The 23,026-nt window shown below is 42.7% G+C and overlaps 1 protein-coding gene across 1 annotated transcript in view; it reads left to right on the top strand.

Moving 5' to 3' along the window:
* Nucleotides 1-261: 261 nt before the first annotated feature.
* Nucleotides 262-23,026, top strand: part of LOC126418825 (phosphoglycerate kinase) — a 64,641-nt gene continuing 41,876 nt past the window's right edge. The window contains exons 1-5 of the mRNA XM_050085805.1: nt 262-433; nt 512-715; nt 790-934; nt 21,166-21,365; nt 21,458-21,596. Of these exons, the coding sequence (XP_049941762.1) occupies nt 372-433; nt 512-715; nt 790-934; nt 21,166-21,365; nt 21,458-21,596 (750 nt within the window). The 5' untranslated portion in view covers nt 262-371. The remainder of the gene's footprint in view (nt 434-511; nt 716-789; nt 935-21,165; nt 21,366-21,457; nt 21,597-23,026) is intronic.

The raw sequence follows: 23,026 nt of genomic DNA on the forward strand, positions 1-23,026 counted from the left end.
TTCACACTTGATAATCTGTCTGTGCCGATGCGATGTGTGTTTGGACGGGCCTTTACATTTGGTTTGAAACACATTTCTGGATTATCATTTATAGCGTTAATGGGTAGACCCTAAGTCACTTTAACGTTGCAGAGAAACTTACTTCTGTTTGTTGTTCACTTCAGAATATTAAAATTTTTTCAACTGTAAAGGGAAATGAGAAAACAAATCAAAGGTCATCTTTACCAGAAGAGAAGTTGGCAGCGCTGAAATAGGAAATGCTGTTCGCAGTTGTTGACCTTCTGAAGGTTGTCGTAGGATTTTGCTTGAAACCGGCGTTCCGCGTGTGTACAACTTTTCGTCAGAGTATTTATTATCTGGAACACAATAACATGTCTTTGAATAAATTGAGCATTGATAAGGTAGACCTGGCGGGTAAACGAGTTTTAATGAGGTAAATTCTGATAATATATAAACTGTATTAAATGTAAGTAGTGTCTTCAGGGAATGACAATTTACGGCATTATTTCAGGGTGGATTTCAATGTCCCTTTAAAAGAAGGGAAGATTACCAACAATCAGCGTATAGTGGCTGCGTTGGACACAATAAAGTATGCCCTTGATAACAAGGCAAAGTCAGTTGTTCTCATGTCACATCTTGGACGGCCAGATGGACACAAAGATTTGAAGTACACATTACAGCCGGTAGCAGAAGAGTTGAAGAAACTTCTAGATAGGTATATCAGCCTTGTCACATTTGTAGTGTTAGATGTTGTTCGTTAGACTTCATTCCTGACGATGTTTTCTGCAGGGATGTACAGTTCCTTAATGACTGTGTGGGGCCCGAGGTTGAAGCGGCCTGTGCGTCGCCTCCAGATGGATCTGTTATTCTTTTAGAAAATTTGCGATTTTATGTTGAGGAGGAGGGAAAAGGCGTAGACGAAGCAGGAAACAAGGTATTAAGAACCTAATTTTCTGTAATTAGGTTTCGAATTTATTTAGCTTGTTTTGTTTTAGATATTCCACAAAGTAGTATTTAATGGCTACAGTTAATGAGCCCTTAAATTGTAGTATAGTACAGTAATGTGAAGCAAATAGTGGGAAACAGTTGTCGGTGATGAATAGGTTGTTCAAAGTAGTCATTATCAACAGTTGCTCTATAGTGGGATGAAACTGTGAGAAGTAGGAAAACGACAGTCAGTGATAAACAAGAACCTTAACACTGCTGTATACATGTAACCTGTGTTGCAGATACGAATTTTAATGTGGCTGTTCAAAATGAAATTGTAAAGAAATCTTTCCCATTCATTATTAGTTAATGCAGATTCACCATCATACTTCTATGTGATTGAAAGAACATTCGTAGTTAGAAAAAGTGTATTGGTTATAGATCACAAAGTAGACCTGATCAAAATGGAAGGGCTCTGTTTGTGTGAGATATGTCAAAGGGTTAATTTTAACTCGGTTATCTATTAATGTGGTTTTATCAGTTTTGAAACTAACATTTATTGCACATTAGTCCCAAAGACTATTTCTCTGACAGTTGCTGAGTCTTAGAGCTATAACCTATCATTCTATGCATAAACAGGATGTCCAAACTAGCAAGCAGAAAATCAGTAGTAATGTTACACTTACAGTATTATTGTTGTGCATCATTGTGCAAAGTTATTATAGACTATAACTTCCAACAAGCCTTGGGTATTGGAAATCACGCCCTCACTGTGAGCGATGTACATCAGATACTATACTGTAGAGGCAGGATTTTGGGATGTTGTGTGTATTGACAAATGAATGTGGTATAACATCCTTAATGGTTATGCTTTTTTAATTAAATCATGGGGATAAGGTAGGTGGATCGATGTTTATGAATGAATTGAATGTGCAGCTGTTATTAATAAAGATCGAATCTTGGACCTTCTCCCACGATATAATTATAAAACATCGCTCCACATATTAAGTGTGCTTCAACAGTCAGACGTTAGATATATATCATTCGTATTGAGGGCGTGACTTCGATACCCAAGACTTCTTGTAAATTACCTACACTACAGATCCAAGTTCCATTTGCAGTTGGCAAGAATAAACTGCCAGCAGGTATTCTGACAACAAAAGAATTTGTGTGGTTTAAGAAGAGTTCTGCACTAGGCGTTGAGCAAGTGTGTGATACAAGAGGTGCACTCCCTCTGTATCTGTGTTGAGATAACACCAATCTTTAATGTAGCTGAAAGTTGTAAGTTATGTTGAAAGGTAGTGGTCGGCTGTTGAAGCAAAGTACAAGTAGTGGTAAGATATAATAGTATCGTAGTGTAATGTTTGCAGTTATTTGCTTTTTGACAAATTTTAACATGTACAGACACTATGCATGCATAAATTTACTCATATATGTAACAGGTCATATACTTAGTGTATATGGCAAAGAATACAATATGATGCACCAGCTGTGACTAGTGACCAACAATTCAACTATTCATCCACAGTGTTGTTATTATTAGGACAATGATGTTGCATAATCTGGTAGGTATGTTGTAATGAAGAAAGTCTCAGGGACCCCTCCCCCCTCTGCCACCACGGGAATATATGGAATTTATTATTACCTTCAAACATATCAAAAACTTGATATCAGACCACAGTAGGAAGACAGGGGTTTTCACTAGGACAATATAACCAGGGTTGCCACAAGCTCTGGAAATCAGGGAATTTCCAACATGTCAGGGAAATATAAGGAAAATTTGAAAAAAAAACTGGAAAAATCTTGTTTTTGTCTCAGTAGATGAAATGGTTTGTTTACTGAGATGTCATGCATCATTGCTGACTGGGCATAGCTGAGTATGTGCACCACTTCCTACACTCTTTCTTACTACTTCTCCCCTTCCTACTACCCCCTCAGCTTGCAGGCAGTGCTGCCACCACTTCTTGCCACTAGCCTAGCAGCTGCCGACAAGAGACAGGGAGGTGTGAGGAATCGTTTGATTGTATCTGATTCTCAGAGATTGTTGAAGGAATAGCTGGGGCAGTAGTCATATGTGCATGAGTTGTCTCAGTGATTTGTGTGTGTGTGTGTGTGTGTGTGTGTGTGTGTGTGTGTGTGTGTGTGTGTGTGTGTGTGTGTACGTGTGTATGTGTGTACGTACTCATATTTTCTGGCAATCAAAAATTTAGTTAAGAGAGTGAGGTCATCTTTCCTACATACCTGTCTGTGGCTCAGGTCGTCTTCTCTACATACCTGTCTGTGGCTCAGTGATTGTTTCTATGGTGAGTTGCTACCTATCCTCATTAGTATTGATTCTCAGAGTATTTGCGCGAGTTATCTGCTGCATGGATTGATCACTGCGGTCTCACTTCATGAACATGGTGTCTGTGACATGTGAATAGCTGGGCACATGACTGGACTTCCACGACAGGCCAAAACTGCATGCGATTTCTGCAGATATCTCTAGCGGATCAGGCCTGCCAGTCTGAAGCCTATCAGTTCCCCCTAATGTGCAGGCCCTGCCTGTCAAATCTAGTGTCACCGATCTGCCTACAGGTCGGGTCTGTTTGTGGCATAATGCGGTGGATTTTCATGGTTTATTTAAGGACTCATGACCGCTATGCTCCTCAGCAGGCCAGAGGCCACAGACGATTGTTTTTAGGAATTGTGACACAGTCATCGCAAATACATTGTACAGTGCAGTGTTTTATAATCATTTTGTGTATTCTAGTACATTTTGGCGCTTCGATATATTTGTATATTAAGTGTGGATGATAACAAGAAGAAACTTGTGGCCATCATTGGCGGTTTGTGTGCTATGTACTCACATACTTCTCGAAAGAAAATTCACACAATACTTGTAAAATAATAAACACAACACAGTGGGTAACAGCCAACAATAACGAACATAGTAGAACCAACATTTTATTGGTGATCAAATATAGTTTTGGTTTACGCAACTCTTCACTGCGTTATACGCTTCTTTCAAGAGGCCTACTTTTTTCTGAAATCAGTGAAGGTATTTTAAACCTGTCTTGCAACTCCAAGGAAACGTATATTTTTGTCACCAAACTTGTTTTGTTTTATTGAAATAACAGGTGGTCTTAATGAAACACTCATACCAATTGACTTGCTTTCACCATCTAAAAACAGTTAGTTACAAAATATGTTGATGTTAGTACTTAAGATTGTTGCTGACATTGGAGAGAAATACAGAAGTGCTACATTTTTTGTCAACTTATGTCATTGCTTACCCTTGATATCTCAAAATTTATCACGGAAAAATGCTAAAACTTGTCTGGAATTCAGGAAAATTTCAGAGAGTTTCACTTGGCCAAACTTGTGGCAACCTTGATATTGGTGGGATGTGCAGTGGATAGATTCTCGTAATCCATTCGTTAGCTTCACTGACTTTCAACTGAACTATTGCTTTCAAAACTAATTTAGATATCGGGCCATGTTATAGTTCAGCCTGTCATCATACCCTTCATTTCAAGAAAATTGCCAACAATAATGTCCCTGGTCAAAGCAGTTACAGTATTGCCAACTTCTTTACATCATAATTACTGTATTGCAGAACACCAAAATTCTACTTGGAAATATTGTATGTATTGTTTGTTGGTTTTCTAATGAAATCCCAATAACTGACTACATGTCATTGTATTAATCCTTCAAATTTCCTCATTGACCATACTGTGTAGTGTACCCTTTTTTCTGGATGTACTCAGTATGTTAAGATAGCTTTTGTGGTCAGAAAAACTCTAATTCACTGAATGCAGGTGACAGTGAGGAGACAGGAGTCAAAATAAAGGTGCCAGGCTCCTGCTGGCACTCCAGCTCCTGCTGGCACTCCAGCTTACACCCTGGGCCCACCTTGGAACATTAGTTGAAAACCCAGGCACAGGGTGCACACCCACATCCAGAACTGGAGCAGCAAACAAAGACAGATGCATCACCATGACTGCAAAGGGACTCGAGGCAGCATGAGGGGCAACTGCTGAGAAGAGAGCCCCATCCCCAGATGATGGCGGCTGTCGAGGCAGCAACAAAAGTGAAAGGATGTCGGACTTCCACTGGCTCCGGAACCAGCACCGACGATACAGGGGGCGGAGGGGGGGGGGTTGCTGGGTCCAGGCAGGCATGGAATGTGGAAGCACAAAGTCTGTGGCAAGTTCATACAATTACGTAGATGAATTCGATTCTAGTGGTGTCTCAGCAATCCTCTCGGTCCTCACAGTAAAAAGAGACTATCCAAACAAACGTACAATGGTGTCTCACTCCCTTCTCCTCCATCTGCCATACAATCTGTAAAAGACTGTCATTAGTCTGATGTTCTGCCTTTCTGGGCAGAGTGGGTGCCACCCACTGTGGCGGGTGCAGCAACTGAAGCAAGGTGCAGTGGTGCCATCCATCTAACAACTCCACTGGTAATGGTCCTTTGTGGCAGAGAGGCATGTAAGACAAGATCATCAACAGAGCTTGAGCTCATATATGTGTATGTGGCACAAAGATTGTCCATCTGTTGCTTAAATGTTTGTTCAAAGGATTCAGCTTCACCATTGGATTGCAGGTGGAATGGTCCACTCTTGATGTGCTTCAGGCTGGAGGCAGTGCGAAACTGTTCAAACTTGGCAGCAACAGATTGAGGTCAGTTCAGTCACAATCATTTCAGGCAGTGCCTTGAACCAAAAGACCAACGAGAAGACCTGGATTATGGAATGGGCTATAGTAGAGTGCATAGGAACCACTGAGGGAAAATTGCTGAAAGTATCAATGACAACAAGCCAATGTGTATTCCAGTAAGGACCCGTGAAACTCAGATGCAATTGTTGCAAATCTGCTTGCGGTTTGGGCTATTCAGAGAACTGCTGAGGTGGGGCTGACTGATGTTCAGTCAACTGTTTAGTTTGTGCATCCAGGACATGTTGTAGCAATCGAAGCACTTCAGGCTGGAGACACGGGGGACCACAACACATGACGGGTCCTTATCGGTGTGAAGCAAAAAGACACCTTATTATACGTGCTGAAAGGCAAAATATTGACAAATCACAGAGCTACAAATCTGTCTGGCTGAACATGGCCAATCTGTGTGGATGTAGTGCAGCAGAATCTGTTGTGGCATGGGCAACTTTCCAGAGATCAGTGAAAAACTATTTAAAGTGTCTGTCTTCTGCACCAGTGTAGAAACAATAAGCAGAGGACTTGTTGAGTGTTGAGTCTGGACCAACAAGGAGGCAAGAGAGAGCATCTTCATCCATGCTTCAAAGTGAACCGTCACCCAATCTCGTATTGCTAATTTGGCCAAAGAGGAGTCCATCACTGCAGCTTCTGTGCTATCAGAGTTGGGACTGACTGAGAAGGGCTAAAACAAAAGGGTAGGGGGTTATACTCTGTCATAAATCAAAAGTTCCTGCCAAAAAGACACAGGTGGAACTTAGTGACACTGTAGACAATGGTGGACACATCCTTTTGAATTTGTGAATAATTACATTGAGCTCTTTTCAACAATTTTGAAGCAGAGGCAGTCAGCCTGTCAATAGCACCAAATTTATACGACAAGACTACACCAATGGTGTAAGAGGAAGCATCCACAGCCAAGACCACAGGTTTGGCTGGATCAGAAAAACAAGGCATCAATCACTAAGCAAAGCATCTTTCAACTTCTAGACAGCAGACTGACAGTCTTGCATCCAAACAAAAGGAACATTCTTCCTGCACAAGCAGTGCAAGGAAATTGTGATATGAGTGGCGTTAGGTATAAATCGGATATAATAAACAAGTTTACATAACACAAACTACAATTACTGCACATTGTGTGGGGGTAGGAGGTCAGATAGCAAGCAGCTGTGATTGAAATGGGTGAACATCCTGGCCGTTAAAGATATGTCATAAGTTCCCAAGTTCAGTCTGAAAAAAGCTAGCATTTGTCTCTGTTCCATTTGAGACCAGCTGCAGATAACACTTGAAACAGTGCGAAGATTGCTAATGTGTTCTTCAGGAGTGTGACCTGGTTTAAGGATCATGAGTGAAGCTTGTATGCCTGGAGGAGACACCGCAAGGTCCCATAGTGATTATATAATGATAACAGGTTTCGGAACCAGATTTTTAATTGCAAGACATTACTGGGGCAGATTTGGACTCTGATCAAATTTATTGGTTATAAACGGTAGATTAAAACTGAAGAAACTGCTAAAAGGTAGGAAATTGAGGAAACAGGTCCTGGATCAGTTGAAAGAACCAAATGTTGTTGATATTTCAGAGGAATCATTATCCTTATGCAACAGTTGACTGAAACGGGGGTGGGGGGGGGGGGGGGGGGGAGAGATACAGTAGAAGATGAATTAATTGATTTGAGAGATGAAATAGTGAAAGTAGCAGAGTATGAAACAGGCTAAAATACAAGGCCTAGTAGGAATCCTTTGATATCACAAGAGATATTCATTGTAATGGATGAAAGGTGAGAATGCAAAAATCAGCAAATGAAGCAAGTGAAAGAATATAAATGTGTAGCAAGTACAAAATGGCTAAAAAGGAATGGCTAGAGGCAGAATGTAAGGATTTGGAATCATTTATCACTAGGCAAAAGGTAGTAGATGCCACCTACAGGGAAATTAGACATTGGAGAAAAGAGAGGCAGCTGTATGAATATCAAGAGCTCAGATGGAAAACCAATACTAAACAGAGAAGGGAATTGTGGAAGGTGTATAGGGAGGTGCTATACAAGGGAAATTGACTTGAAGGCAATATTGTGGAAAGGGAAGAGGAAGATGACGTGGGAGATATGATACTGTGAGAATAATTTGATAGAGTACTGAAATACCTCATTCATGTCAAGGCTGTGGAAGTAGACAACATTTTGTCAGTGCTGCTGATAGCCTTGGCAAAGCCAGCCGTGACCAAACTGTTCCATCTGGTGTGCAAGATGTTAGAGATGGGCAAAATACCTTTGGACTTCAAGAAGAATGTCACTTTAATAAGTCGTGATCACAAAGTAGTAATACAAATTCATTACACAAGAGCAGAAATACTGGTAGGAGCTGACCACAGGTGGTATCAGTTTGAATTCCATAGAAATGTCGGAACACGCAAGGCAATACTACCCTATGACTTACCTTAGAAGATGGGTTAAAGCGTACATTTATAGCTTTTGTACACTTACGGAAAGTTTTTGACAATGTTGATTGGGAAACACTCTTTGAAATTCTGAAGGTAGCAGCACTAAAAACAGTGCAAGGCAATTTACAGTTTGTACAGAAACCAGATGACAGTCTTAGAGTCCAGGGGCAACAGTTCGTTGGAACAGAGAACACTTACACAATACCAAAGAAAGCCTTAGTAACAAAGAGGCTCATTACTTCCTGTGAGAGAAGTGTGGATTGTGTTCTGTGTAACCCAGTTAATGTTTAGTAGTGATGACCCCAGTGGGAGAACCCTCTGCAGGTCCTGGGGCTAGATAGGCCCGAGGTATTCTTGCCTGTTGTAAGAGGCGACTAAAAGGAGTCTCTCACTTTTTGGCCCTATGAGTTCTGGTCCCATTCTATGGTTTGACTTTCCAAATTCTACAGAAGTGCGGCCCATATGGGGAAGGATGCCTTACGTGGTGCACGAGTTATCCATAGTGCCCTTAGATACGATCTCCTGAACCTCTTGTCACGGCTTTGCATCTCCACCTGCGATTCAACTATTTGGGTTAGGACACTTTCCGGGGTATGTCATCTTCTTCCGTTGTCTCCCGTCCTTTTGCCCCCATGACTATATTGGCTTTCTCTGCACCCAATATCCAGCACGGTAGCCAGTCCGTTGTGGTGGGGCCATCATGTACCCATTTGGTGGTAGCCCCCTGACAACACAGGGATCACACTGTTGATGCCTGAGCTGTAAACTCCTCACATATGCCAAGGAGCAGATGCTGGTCTTCCTGGGGCATCAGGACTCCCAGCAACGGTCATCATGCCAGTTACCCTTTGCTGTGGCTGGGTGGCGCCCATGGGGAGAACCCCTGATCAGAATGGGTGTCATCAGGGCGGATGACCCGCAATGAAGTGGACGAAGTCATTTCTTGCTTGTGACCGTATGGCACCAGCAGTCTCGAAGAAGGGCAAGATTGGATACAATGCCAACAGGTATGGCCCTAAATTGTTTTCCTCCCTCGCTACACCATGGGAGGAACGTAGGGCTACAGCACGGAGAGAGCCATATTCGCCTTGGTTTTTAGTCTGTAGCAGAACTGATGTGGACTCCTTTCTACCTACGAAGCCTCAATTTTTCGTTGAGCACCCTGAGGAGAAGTTTGGAGAACTGACAGCGCTGTCCAAGATGCGAAATGGTGCAGTCTTGATTCAGACAGCACGCCAGCCCAATCCTGAGCGTTACTCGCCTGTGAAAGCTGGGTGATATTTCATAAAAGCCTGAACATGGTCCAGGGGATCATTATCATCTACATCTACATCTGCACTCCGCAAGCCACCTGACTGTGTGTGTCAGAGGGTACCTTGAGTACCTCTATCAGTTCTCCCTTCTATTCCAGTCTCATATTGTTCGTGCAAAGAAAGATTGTTGGTATGCCTTTGTGTGGGCTCTAATCTCTCTAATTTTATCCTCGTGGTCTCTTCGTGATATACATGTAGGAGGGAGGAATATACTGCTTGACTCCTCGGTGAAGGTATGTTCTCAAAACTTCAACAAAAGCCCGTACCGAACTGCTGAGCGTCTCTCTTGGAGAACCTTCCACTGGAGTTTATGTATCACCTCCGTAACGCTTTCATGATTACTAAATGATCCTGTAATGAAGTGCGCTGCTCCCCGTTGGATCTTCTCTATCTCCTCTATCAACCCTATCTGGTACAGATCCCACACCGGTGAGCAATATTCAAGCAGTGGGCAAACAAGTGTACTGTAACCTACTTCCTTTGTTTTCGGACTGCATTTCCTTAGGATTCTTCCAATGAATCTGTCTGGAATCTGCTTTATTGATGATAAATTTTATTTGGTCGTTCCATTTAGATCACTCCTAATGCCTACTCCCAGATAATTTATGGAATCAACTGCTTCCAGTTGCTAACCTGCTATATTGTAGCTAAATGATAAAGGATATTTCTTTCTGTGTATTTGCAGCACATTGCACTTGTCTATATTAAGATTCAATTGCCATTCCCTGCACCATGCGTCAATTCGCTGCAGATCCTCCTGCATTTCAGTACAATTTTCCATTGTTGCAACCTCTAGATATACTACAGCATCATCCGCAAAAAGCCTCAGTGAATTTCCGATGTTACCCACAAGGTCATTTATGTATATTGTGAATAGCAATGGTCCTACGACACTCCCCTGCGGCACACCTGAAATCACTCTTACTTCAGAAAGACTTCTCTCCATTGAGAATGACAAGCTGCGTTCTGTTATCTAGGAACTCTTCAATCCAATCACACAATTGGTCTGATAGTCCATATGCTCTTACTTTGTTCCTTAAACGACTGTGGGGAAGTGTATCAAATGCCTTGCGGAAGTCAAGAAACACAGTATCTACCTGGGAACCCGTGTCTATGGCCCTCTGAGTCTCTGGGACGAATAGTGCGGGCTGGGTTTCACACGATCGTGTTTCTCGAATTCAATGCTGATTCCTACAGAGTAGATTTCTAGTCTCCAGAAAAGTCATTATTCTCGAACATAATACGTGTTCCAAAATTCTACAACTGATCGACGTTAGAGATATAGGTCTATAGTTCTGCACATATGTTCGACGTCCCTTCTTGAAAACGGGGATGACCTGTGCCCTTTTCCAATCCTCTGGAACGCTACGCTCTTCTAGAGACCTACGGTACACCGCTGCAAGAAGGGGGGGAAAGCTCCTTCGCGTACTCTGTGTAAAATCGAACTGGTATCCAATCAGGTCCAGTTGCCTTCCTCTTTGGAGCGTTTTAATTGTTTTTCTATCCCTCTGCCATCCATTTCGATACCTACCATTTTGTCATCTGTGTGACAATCTAGAGAAGGAACTACAGCGCAGTCTTCCTCTGTGAAACAGCTTTGGAAAAAGACATTTAGTATTTCAGCCTTTAATCTGTCATCCTCTGTTTCAGTACCATTTTGGTCACAGTGTGTCTGGATACTTTGTTTTGATCCACTTACCGCTTTGACATAAGACCAAAATTACTTAGGATTTTCTGCCAAATCAGAACATAGAACTGTACTTTTTAATTCATTGAATGCCTCTCGCATAGCCCTCCTCACACTACATTTCGCTTCGTGTAATTTTTGTTTGTCTATGTTTTGGCTATGTTTATGTTTGCTGTGAAGTTCCCTTTGCTTCTGTAGCAGTTTTCTAACTCGGTTGTTGTACCACAGTGGCTCTTCTCCATCTCTTACGATCTTGCTTGGCACATACTCGCCTAATGCATGTTGTGCGATGGTTTTGAACTTTGTCCACTGATCCTCAACACTATCTGTACTTGAGATAAAACTTTTGTGTTGAGCTGTCAAGTGCTCTGAAATCTGCTTTTTGTCACTTTTGCTAAACAGAAAAATCTTCCTACCTTTTTTAATATTTTTATTTACGGCTGAAATCATCGATGCTGTAACTGCTTTATGATCACTGATTCCCTGTTTGTCCCCAGGAAGTCTAATGTTATCGCCTCGGTTTTCTGTTTAACTGCTCAAGGTAGTTTTCAGATAATGCACTTAAAAAAATTTCACTGGATTCTTTGTCTCTGCCACCTGTTATAAGTGTTTGAGTCTCCCAGTCTATATCTGGTAAATTAAAATTTCCACCCAGAACTGTAACATGGTCGAGAAATCTACTCGAAATATTTTCCAAATTTTCCTTGAGGTGTTCTGGCACAACAGCTGCTGAGCCAGGGGGCCTCTAGAGACATCCAATTATTATGTTTGAGCCTGCTTTAACCGTGACCTTCACCCAAATTATTTCACATTTCGGATCTCCATCTATTTCCTTCGATACTCTTTTTATCACTATAAAAATGCCTCTCCCTTCACAGTCCAGCCTGTCTCTGCGGTATACATTCCAATCTGAGTTAAGGATTTCATTACTGTTTACATCTCGTTTCAGCCAACTTTCCGTCCCTAGTACTATGTGGGTATTGTGACCGTTTATTAATGAGAGCAGTTCTGGAACCTTTCTATAAATGCTCCTGCAGTTTACTATTACCACATTGATATTGTCATTCCCTGTTGCGTTTTGCCTACTGCTACCTTGTCGCATCTCAGGAGGCATCTTGTCGGGCCTAGGGAGGGAATTCTGTAACCTAAAAAACCCACATGTGCACTCCACACGTACTCTGCTACCCTTGTAGCTGCTTCCTGCATGTGGTGCACGCCTGAGCTATTGGGGGGACCCTACATTTCTCCATCCGATAGCGGTGGTTGAGAAATTTGCACCCCAGATCTCCGCAGAATTGTCTGAGCCTCTGGTTTAATCCTTCCACTTGGCTCCAAACCAGCGGACCGTGATTCGTTCTGGGAACGACTCTACAAATAATTAGCTCAGATTCCATCCCGCGAGCGAGGCTTTCCGCCTTCACCAACTCCGCCAACCGCCTGTATGAACTGAGGGTGATCTCTGAACCCAAACGGCAGGAGTCATTGGTGCTGACATGAGCAAGAATTTGCAGTCGGGTGCACCCAGTGATCTCTATCGCCGCCGGCAGGGCCTCCTCCACATCTTGGATGAGACCCCCGGCAAGCAGACAGAGTGAACACTGGCCTTTTTCCCCAACCTTTCCGCTATTTCCCTAATGGGCTCCATCACCCGCTAACATTGGAGGTCCCAATCACTAATAAACCCCTCCCCCATGTGCCTGCTCGGATATTGCTGAAAGAGTGGCGACATGTCCACTAACAGGCAGAGTGGGCGATGCCACACGACCAGCCTACACATTGACCCTCCGCCTCATGCGGCGTGAACGCCATTGAACCCGCCACTTCCCTTGGGGAGAGGGTGGCCCAACCGCACCCGGTACCCACGAAGATGTCTTGACGGCAGGGACCGTGGGTGAAGCATGTAACACCGGGGGTGTACCATACGACGCACCAGACTCCCCACTGCCGCTACACTCAGAGGCAGTAGCCTGAAGACGGCTGACCGTGGCCATCAGCACGTTCCACTGTTCGTGAACAGTGTCCAGCTCCTCCTGTGTCTGTACACAGCAGTCACATATCCTATCCATCCTAAGAAATCAACAAATTACTGTAGAGAGTTAAGTAATCAACTTTTAACTAGACTGCTAATTCACTAAAGGCAACTGATAGCTGACTAAACTGTGGTTACTACACACTTCTTGTTGGAAACAATGAAAATAAGCACTAACTGTCTCTGGACTGTATTCAAAACACACGAAATCTACGGAATAATATTACTAGTACTCGAAAATTAAAGCTTCCTAAAAGCAAAAACACACGGAAAAAGAAGTGACAAATAAGAAAAACACAGTTAATACTTAAATTTACATAGCTTGGTGCACAGCAGATGTGAAGCAGATGGCAGTTACGACATTTTCCATCGCAATCTCCTCTTGCAGTCTGACGACGAGATCCGCGCCAATCTAGAACGGCGGGTCTTCATTTCATCCGGTGCATTTACAGGGGACCCGGTGCCTTCATCTATGCCTTTGAAGGTGATTCATTGCCTGAAAAGGTCAAGGTGATGGTTTACCTCTGTGATGTTAAACACTACGTCCCTCCCCCTGTGCAGTGCTTTAAGTGCTGGAAGTTCGGACACATGTCTTCCCGCTGCACTTCCAGCACCACATGTCAAGACAGCGGACATCCACTGCACCTAGGTACTCCATGTGCGCCACCTCCCACTTGAATCAACTGTGGAGAGCACCACTCACCCTGCTTGCCAGACTGCCCAGTACTCCAAAGGAGTGGAAAATCATGGAGTACAAGACCCTGGACCGGTTGACTTATACAGAGGCTAAACGTAAATTTGAAAGATTACACCCCATTCGGTTTACACCCCATTCAGTTGATGTCGACGTATGCTGTAGCTACGTCACCATCGCTGTCCCAAGTGCCAGTGGTTCCCCACTCTGTGCCACGAACAGTGGGCCCTCCAGGCCACCGGAATATATCCGCCCCCTTGTTGGTAGAGGACAAAGCTTCCTCTGTTGCTCCCAAAGCAACTACGTTGGGAGCAAGCCCCGCCCCCCCCCCCCCCCCCCCCCAAAGCAGGGGAGGAGAAGCAACAATATCCTTTCATGTGGGAGGGGTCCTTTGGAGCCCTCTCCCCCAAGGTCTCCACTAATGCCTCAGTGGACAATCGTCAGTCGCTCAAGGAGCCAAAAGCTGCTGGATGAAGAGCTTCACGGTCTTCCTCCATGCCTGAAACTGCTTCAGACAAATCTTCCCAGCAAGCCTCTAAAGAGAAGTGAGCAAGTAAGCAAACTAAGTAGTAGTCTGCTAAGAAACAGGACCCTCTGGTGGCCCCAACACCACCACTCTCTATCAATTCTGCATCTGAGGATGCAGTGGAGATCTTAGTGTCCTCTGTGGACCTGGATCTCACTGATGCCTCATCCACCTTAGAAATGGCTACAAATACTCAATCGGTGGCAGCAGGTGACCCTAAGGCATAACATGCCTCCTTGGGTGCTTCTTGCCTTCCCAGCCTCACGATAACGCCATCCTCCAGTGGAATTGCGGCGTTTTTATCCACCACCTGGCTGAGCTACAGCAACTCTTAAGCTTTACACCTGCTTTCTGCATTGCCCTCCAGGAAACCTATTTCCCGGCGATGTGGACCCCTGCCCTTCATGGCTCTAAGGGATACTACAGGAACTGTAGTGACTATAATCGAGTGTAAGGTGGAGTTTGCATCTATGTCCTGAACTCAGTATGCAGTGAACCTGTGCCCTTTCAAACCACTCTTGAAGCTGGGGGAACACATTGGCTGCACTGATTGATCAACTCCGTAAACCTTTCCTACTTTTGGGAGATTTGAATGCCCATAACTCCTTGTGGTGTGGCACTGTGCTTAATGGCCGAGGCATAGATGTTGAAAATTTACTGTCACAACTCGACATCTGCCTCTTAAATACAGGTGCCCCCAAACATTACAGTATGGCACATGGCACATGTTCGGCTGTTGATCTCTCGGTTTAAAGTCCTGGCCTTCTCCCATCTGTCCATTGGAGAGCACTACAAACTCCTGATGCCAAATGCAAACCATCACACTGCCACCTGCACATCCATTCTTCTAATGCAACTTTTTTGCCTCGCATGTGGCATAGGTCCAAAGGCTTCAGAAATTTTTGTGCGCTTCATAAAGATGATTCAAGAGAGCTTCGGCAACAGCTTGCGAACTGTGGTTTTTCAGATTGCAATCTGTGTAAAGGCTACATTGTGATGTCCAGTAGCTGGTCGGAAAAGAATCACACTTATAGCATGTTTGTCTGCTACCATATTATTGTGCACAATAAACAACACATGCCTATTTGTACAAGTGGAAACATTCGAACAAAAGCAAAATGATTCAGTTTTCACTCAGGCATGTGACTTCATTGTTTTCAGTGAGAGAAATAGGATACACAGATGAATGTGAGAGGGAAGCATTTACAGACAAGTACATATAGATATTGCCCTGCAACATGAAATAATCTCCACCCTCACTGGAAAACACTGACGACCCATGGGCAATATGTTGGCAACTGCTTTGAACATCAGCAATATTGCCCAGCCATCCTGCAGAAGTGCTGTCTATTGGAGCCACATTGCAGCATTGTTGACAGGATCTCTAGTACTGCGAAATACTGCCATAAAATATAGTTCATCTAAATGCACCTTTGATTTAATAGCCAGGGTGCAACAGACCTTAATGTTGGATATCAAATGTGCCCACTGTGATACTGCACAATAGTCATCCTATTGTAAAATCTGCTCAGTACCATGTACTGCTGACCCATCAGTGATTAAGTACAATCAGTGAAATGAAGAGTGACATCTGAGGGAGTAGGCAAGTTATTTATCAACTAATTGACAAATACTGTTGGCACTATGTAAATGAAAGGCCACAGAGAAATTTGTATAATGAAAGTGCTTAATTATGTCGTTGAAAAGATTCTGGAGCATAGTAGCAGATGCTTCATAGTGATGTCATTTAGATGAGGTGGTTGTCAGTAATGCATCTGAATTTTGGAGAGGAGAGATTGAGCCAAAAGCACTTGCTTGGCTTTTGGCATCCACCTATTCCCAGTGTAAAAGTTTTTTTACAAACTAGGTTCTTGTTTTTCCTGCCATGGTGCTCTTCCGTTTCATGCTTCAGTTTTCAGACTTTGTCACTGGTTTGATACAGTATATATTTTTATCTTTTTAATTTTGGCTTAGTTTCAAATCTTTCCTTTCTATGGCCTTGAGTTAATGTTTGCAGTCTTAATTTTTTTCCAGTACCTGCCATGATGTTTGATCTACAAATTTTCAGTTCGTGCATTGAAATGAGTGTTTCTGCTGTTACATATTATTAATAGTTCTGAGCCATCACAAAAACACCTTAGCTATGCTGGATGGGGTACAGAATGATTCCACAGCCACTTGGCCTATGGCGTATTCTTTTCTTTGGCAGTTATTTCTTATTTGTCTTTCCTTCTACTGGAATAACTGTCTTGAAAATTCCAAAACATCATGTTTATTATGTTTTCTGTTTGTTTCTGTCTGCCTTTTCTCTCTTTTGAGAGTTGTAAACTGCTGTTAATATTATGAGACTGCAGGCTTTCTCAGTGAATCTTGGTGCTAAAATATCGATTTGACAGCCGAGTCACTATGTCACTCTCCGGCAACATTTCAGCAAGTTTCTTACTTCTCATCTTCAGGCAAGGTATTGGGTTCATGTCTCATCTGCATCTTCATAGTCGCTGGACCACGGGCTTCTCTGCATCCTCAGTGCTGATTGGGCAAACAAATGCATGCGGAATTGGCACTGCGGCACATGGTTTGGGGGGGGGGGGGGGGGGGACTGCGGGTGGCGGGTCCCAGTGGCTAGTCTTGGTTTGGCCTGTTTATTCCATCAGTTGCCACTGTCCTGCCTCCATCAGTGCACACTCCTCTTATTCTTGCTAATGTTGTGTCCCATGCGGTACCGAGTTGGAAGCCACTATCCCGGTTGACCAGGTTATCGTTGACTCATATCTCCACCACCTCTTTATAGTCCCAGAAACCTTTCTCTCTACATAGCATCTTGGTTTTTTGAAATTGAAATGTGCCTTCTTCTCGGAGGCTGTGCTCCGCTATCGCAGATTTTTCCTTTTGTCTGAGTATAGCGCTTCTCACATGTTCGGAGATGCGTTGTGTGATGCAACATTGTGTCTGTCCGATATATTGTTTTCCACATTCACAGGAGATGGTGTAAACACCCAGTGTTCTTAGACCCAAGTTGTCCTTCATTGAGTCCAGCATATTCCTGACTTTTTATCTTGTTCTTCTCCAGTATCCTGGTAATCTTTGCCGTGGGCCGTGGGCGGCCTTGCACACTGGAGGAACTCCAGGTCCTTGTCATCTTCTTCCTGGAGGTCGTCGTCCTTGCCCGTATTGAGAGCGTGTCTAATCTGTGTTTCAGTGTAGCCATTCTTCTGGAAGAGTTTCTTCATTTGCTGCATCTCAATAGGTAGACTGTCCTTATCGCACATGTCATGAGCTCTGCGGACAAGGGTAGTGAGAATAGATTTCCATTTTGGTGTGTGCGTGCGTGCGTGCGTGCGTGCGTGCGTGCGTGCGTGCGTGCGTGCGTGCTCTTTTGGTAGATGAGGGTCCTGGTGTGCCGTCTGTTTTCTTCTTCATTAGAATATCGAGGATTGATAGGCACTCATTTTCTTCGAATTCCATTGTGAACTTGATGTTCTTGTGTATGTTGTTCAGATGGTTGAGAGGTTCTTTTGGGGTGTCCTCGCCATGTGGCCAGACTGCAAAAGTCTCATCCACTTACCAATAAGACCTTGGGTTTAAGGTGTGCTGTTTCGTAAGCGATATCCTCGAAGTACTCCATGTACAGGTTCACGATACATGGTGCCAGTGGGAATCCCACAGTGACTCTATCCACCTATTGGTAAAACTTGCCCTCAGATTGGAAATACTTGGTTGTGAGCATGTGGCTGAATAATTCCACTCTGTCTTCATCAAAATGATTCTCAAGCAGTTTCAAGGAGTCCTCTAACAGCACCCTCGTGAAGAAGGATGTTACGTGAAAGGTGACCGTAATATCATTTTTGTACAGACACAACTCCTTGAGTGTCTTAACTAGCTCCGTGGAGTTCTGGATGTGGTGGGGACATTTACCCACGAGAGGCTTGAATAGTCGTGCCAGGTGTTTGGCTATACCATAGGTAGGAGAATTAACCAGTCTACTATCAGGTGTAGTGGTACCTCCCTCTCGTGTATCTTGGGAAGCCCATATAGCTGTTTTGGAATTGGAACTCTGGGGTGAAGCCTTTTTACCAGGCCCTGATCCAAACCTGAGATCTTGAGAAGACCGATGGTCTTTCCAATCACAGCTGTTGTAGGGTCCTTAATCGCTTGTTTGTAGGCCTGGTCCTGCAACAGGGAATTAATCTTGTCCCTGTAGTCAGCCAATCTTAGCAGGAGTGTTGTGTTCCCTTTGTGTGCTGGTAGAATACCAATATCCTTATCTTCTGTGAGGTTGTGTTTCACCCTGCATTCTACTGCCTAGATGTTGGTTTTGGGCATTCTTGGCGGCGGAAAGCAGGATGATACGCCGCCTCAGAGATGATGAGGATACTGGCATTCTACCAGCAGAGAAAGGTAAAGTGATGCTGCTCCTAAGAGTGGCTGACAACTGGGAAAAGATTTAAGTCACTGTTGCAGGGCCAGGCCTACAGACAAGTGGAGAAGGACCTTACAACAGCTGTGACTAGAAAGACCATCGGTCTTCTTAACAACTCAGGTCTGAACCAGGACCTGGTAAAAAGGCTTTACCCCAGAGCTCCCCAGATACACAAGAGGAGGTACCACTACTCCTGATAGTACACACAATAAATTCTCTTACCTATGGTACAGGCAAACATCTGACACAACTACTCAAGCCCTCACGTGTAAATGTCCCCACCACATCCAGAATTCCACGGAGTTTGTTAAGGCACTCAAGGAGTGGCTTCTTGACAAAAATGCAGTTTTGACGTCACATCTCTCTCCACAAGGGTACCGCTAGAGGACTTATTGAAACTACTTGAGAATAATTTTGATGAAGACACAGTGGAATTATTTCGCCACGTGCTCACAACCACATATTTCCAATGTGGGGGCAAGTTTTACCAACATGTAGATGGAGTTGCTGTGGGATCCCCTCTGGCACCATGTATCGCCAATCTGTATATGGGAATACTTCGAGGAATTGCCTTGGAAACAGCACATCTTAAACCCAAGGTCTTTTATCGGTACATGGATGATACTTTCACAGTTTGGCTGCTTGGCCAGGACACCTAAAAGAGCTTCTCAACCATCTGAATAGCATACATTAGAGCATTAAGTTCACAATGGAATTAGAAGAAAATGTGTGCTTACCTTTCCTCGATGTCCTAATAAAGACGGCACTCAGGGACACTTGATCTACACACATGGACTTGTACCTCAACACCAACAACTGCTATCACCCAGCACAGTGGAAATCTGTGCCCACTACCCTTGTCCACAGAGCTCGTGACATATGCTACAAGGACAGTCTACCTACTGAGATGCAGTACCTGAAGCAAACCTTCCAGAGGAATGACTACACTGAAACTCAGATTAGAGGCGCTCTCAAGATGTGCAAGAAGGACCTTCAGGAAGAAAAGGACAACAAGGGCCTGGTGTTCCTCCAGCATGCAGGGCCACAATGCCACAGATTACCAGGATACTGAAGAAAAAGATCAAAACCGTCTCCCATCCTCCAGCAAAAACCAGGAATATGCTGGGCTCAATGAAGGGCAGCTTGGATCTAAGAACACTGTGTGTCTACGGCATCTCCTGTGAATGTGGAAAACAATATATTGGACACATGCAGCATTGCATTATACAATGCATTTCTGCATCTGTGAGAAGCATTATCCTCAGACAAAAAGAGAAATCCATGGTAGTGGAGCACAACCTCACTGAAGAACATAAGTTACAATTTGAACAAAGATGCTGTGTAGAGCAAAAGATTTCTGGGACTCTGTTATTAAAGAGGCAGTGGAGGTGTGTGTTAATAACCTGGTCAACCGGGATGGTGGCTTCCAACTCAGCACCAAGTGAGACGCAAAATTACCAACAATACGACAAGAGTCTGTTGATGGAGGCAGGATGGTGGTGGCTGATGGAAGAAACAGGCTGCACTGAGAGGAGATGCCAGGACCCAGCGATTGTTGCTGCCCCGCACCACGCGCCACTGCACAGATTCCACTCGCGCCTGATTAACCTGGCTGGTGCCAAGGATGCAGAGAAGCCCATTGTCTGGCAGATATAAAGACCCAGATGAGACATGAACCCCACGAACCCCACACTTCGCCTGAAGATAAGTAAGAAACATGCTGAAACATTGCTGGAGAATGATGCATTGACTCAGCTGTCAACCCGAGATTATTTTGTCATTGCTCTTAATGTATTTTATGTGGAAGTCTATTTAGTGAATGGAGACACACATTTGAAATGAATGTTTTCATCTTGAAAAACAGAGCTGAGCTGACCACTGTTTCACTGAATAAGATATTGATCACAATGTAATAAGAGTGTTGTCTGATTATTTTGTCTGGTCTCACATTTCATTACCTGGTGACATAAACATGATGTAATGTCCATTATGCACTAATTTAACTAAGAAAATACCTGCAGAAAATGGCATTTGCTGTGACATAAACTCATTGTATTGTTACTTCACAACCTTCTTAGTATGTGGCAACATTGCGTGGTTTCAGTACACTCACATTATGTGTGTCATTGCTGCACAGATAGTGGTTGAAATTTTTTTAAATATTTTTATTTATTATTTTTTAATATTTTTATTTATTTATTATTTTTCCCAGGATGTCATTGGTGCCATTGCATTCTGTTAAAACATTTAGAAATGCTACTAATTGCAGCATATTTTGTGAAACAATATCATGAGATAAGAAAACTATGCTACTGCATTTTAGCGACAGTGTCCTGAGTGGAGGTTTATTTTATTATTGTGTTGGTAGATTGATTTGTTTCATGAATAAATTTTTTGATTGGAGTAATAATGATGTAATTGTTTGTTTGCAGATCAAAGCCTCCCCAGAAGATGTTGCAAAGTTCAGAGAATCTCTGAGGAAACTGGGTGATGTTTATGTAAATGATGCATTTGGAACAGCACACAGAGCGCACAGCTCTATGATGGGAGAGGGTTTCGATCAGAGAGCATCTGGCTTTCTGTTGAAGAAAGAGCTGGCGTACTTTGCTAAAGCCCTCGATAACCCAGAACGGTAACTGAAATCTGTGATTCACAAATGGTTTTTAAATATTTGCTCATAGTTGAAATTGACGAGTGTGCTTCTACATAGTTTTTCAATTTCAGCCCCTTCTTAGCAATTCTGGGAGGTGCAAAGGTAGCAGACAAAATCCAACTAATAGAAAATTTGCTTGACAAAGTAAATGAGATGATAATTGGAGGAGGTATGGCTTACACATTCCTGAAAGTCTTGAAGGGAATGCAGGTAATAATATTGATCATTTTGATTGTCACAGTAAGGCCAAAATGTAAAATACTACTCTCTTACTTTGTGTTTGTGCAGTTTTCTATCTTAGCTACAACAGATTCTTTGCTCAGAGCACTTTGGCTCATTATATTGTAGTGTCTGTTCTTTGTAATACAATATAGTAAACTCTCTGCAATAGTGTAATAGACTAGAATGTCCTAGAATATTATGAGGAGAAAAACAACTTCAACCTGAAGTTTCTAGAAGAAAGTAAATTCCTAATTTTGTCATCAGCAACTCAGTATTCAAAGTCAGTGATGTACCCAAGACAGTAATGAGTATATGGCATATTAAGCAAATGAAATCAAATGAGCAAAGTGAGAGTGCAATAGAAAAATTACTTATGTTTTTCTAACTGTTAGTGACAGATATGTTGTTCAAATTCCATTATAATTTATTTCTGGATTCTCTTATCAATGTTGAGATGGATCCTCTGATCATTAGTATTCCAAAAAGTAACTTTGAGGCACATTTTTTGCTGGAGTCAAACCTTTATGTATGAAAATTAAACTTCATCTACACAGTTCAGTGAATATTATCCAAATTAAGTTTGTTCTACAAGAACTGTTACCATGAGTTCTAACATGCAGCTACAGTACTTTACAAACATCAAATGCAGGACTCCCATCTGTTGGCTATGACTGACTAATACAGTATACACAGTGTCACACTTTGTTTCGTTAGTTTGTCCATGTTTTGATGATGCCGATTCTGCAACTGTTGTTCAATTAACGAAAAGCCAGTCCAGTTATTTAAATAGTGCTTTATTAAGTACAAGACCAGTTTTGACCTTCGTATTAGGCTATTTCCATGAACCCTCTGCCAGTCACTTAAATGTTATTTGCAGTGTATCCATGTAGATGTAGATATTATCAAGTGTATCTGAAACTGCCAAATGTTATATAATATGATGGGTCTGTAGATGCTTATTGTATAATAGGAAATGAGATAGTACTTACATATGTACACTCAGTTCAGAAAGAATAAACAACTTACATTATTCTGTAGAGAAGCTACATAAAATGATAAAAACAGTAAATCGAGTGGATTTAAAAATGTTTCATGCCTAATGAGATCACAAGAAAAATGGGCATGTTGTAATTATAAAAACTGTACAGTCAGATACATTAAAACTGTTAGCATGCTTTAGCTTAAAGAGTTAAATACTGGCACGTTTCAGCATTGTAAGTGTGTATTTTTCAAATAAAAAGCTGAAAGTAATTACTTGGAATTAACAAAAATGTAATATAGTTGCAGTGAACTAGGTATCAAAGTCGAGCGTAAAGGTATGATCTCTAATGAGTAAAATTTAAACCACCAGTAACTGTTGTGGGCTGTAGTCCAGTCCAATAGTTAATGTTACAGACAAACCTAACAACTTATTTGGG

The sequence above is a fragment of the Schistocerca serialis genome, chromosome 9 (genome assembly GCF_023864345.2).
Source record: "Schistocerca serialis cubense isolate TAMUIC-IGC-003099 chromosome 9, iqSchSeri2.2, whole genome shotgun sequence".
In the NCBI taxonomy this organism is placed as follows: Eukaryota; Metazoa; Arthropoda; class Insecta; order Orthoptera; family Acrididae; genus Schistocerca; species Schistocerca serialis.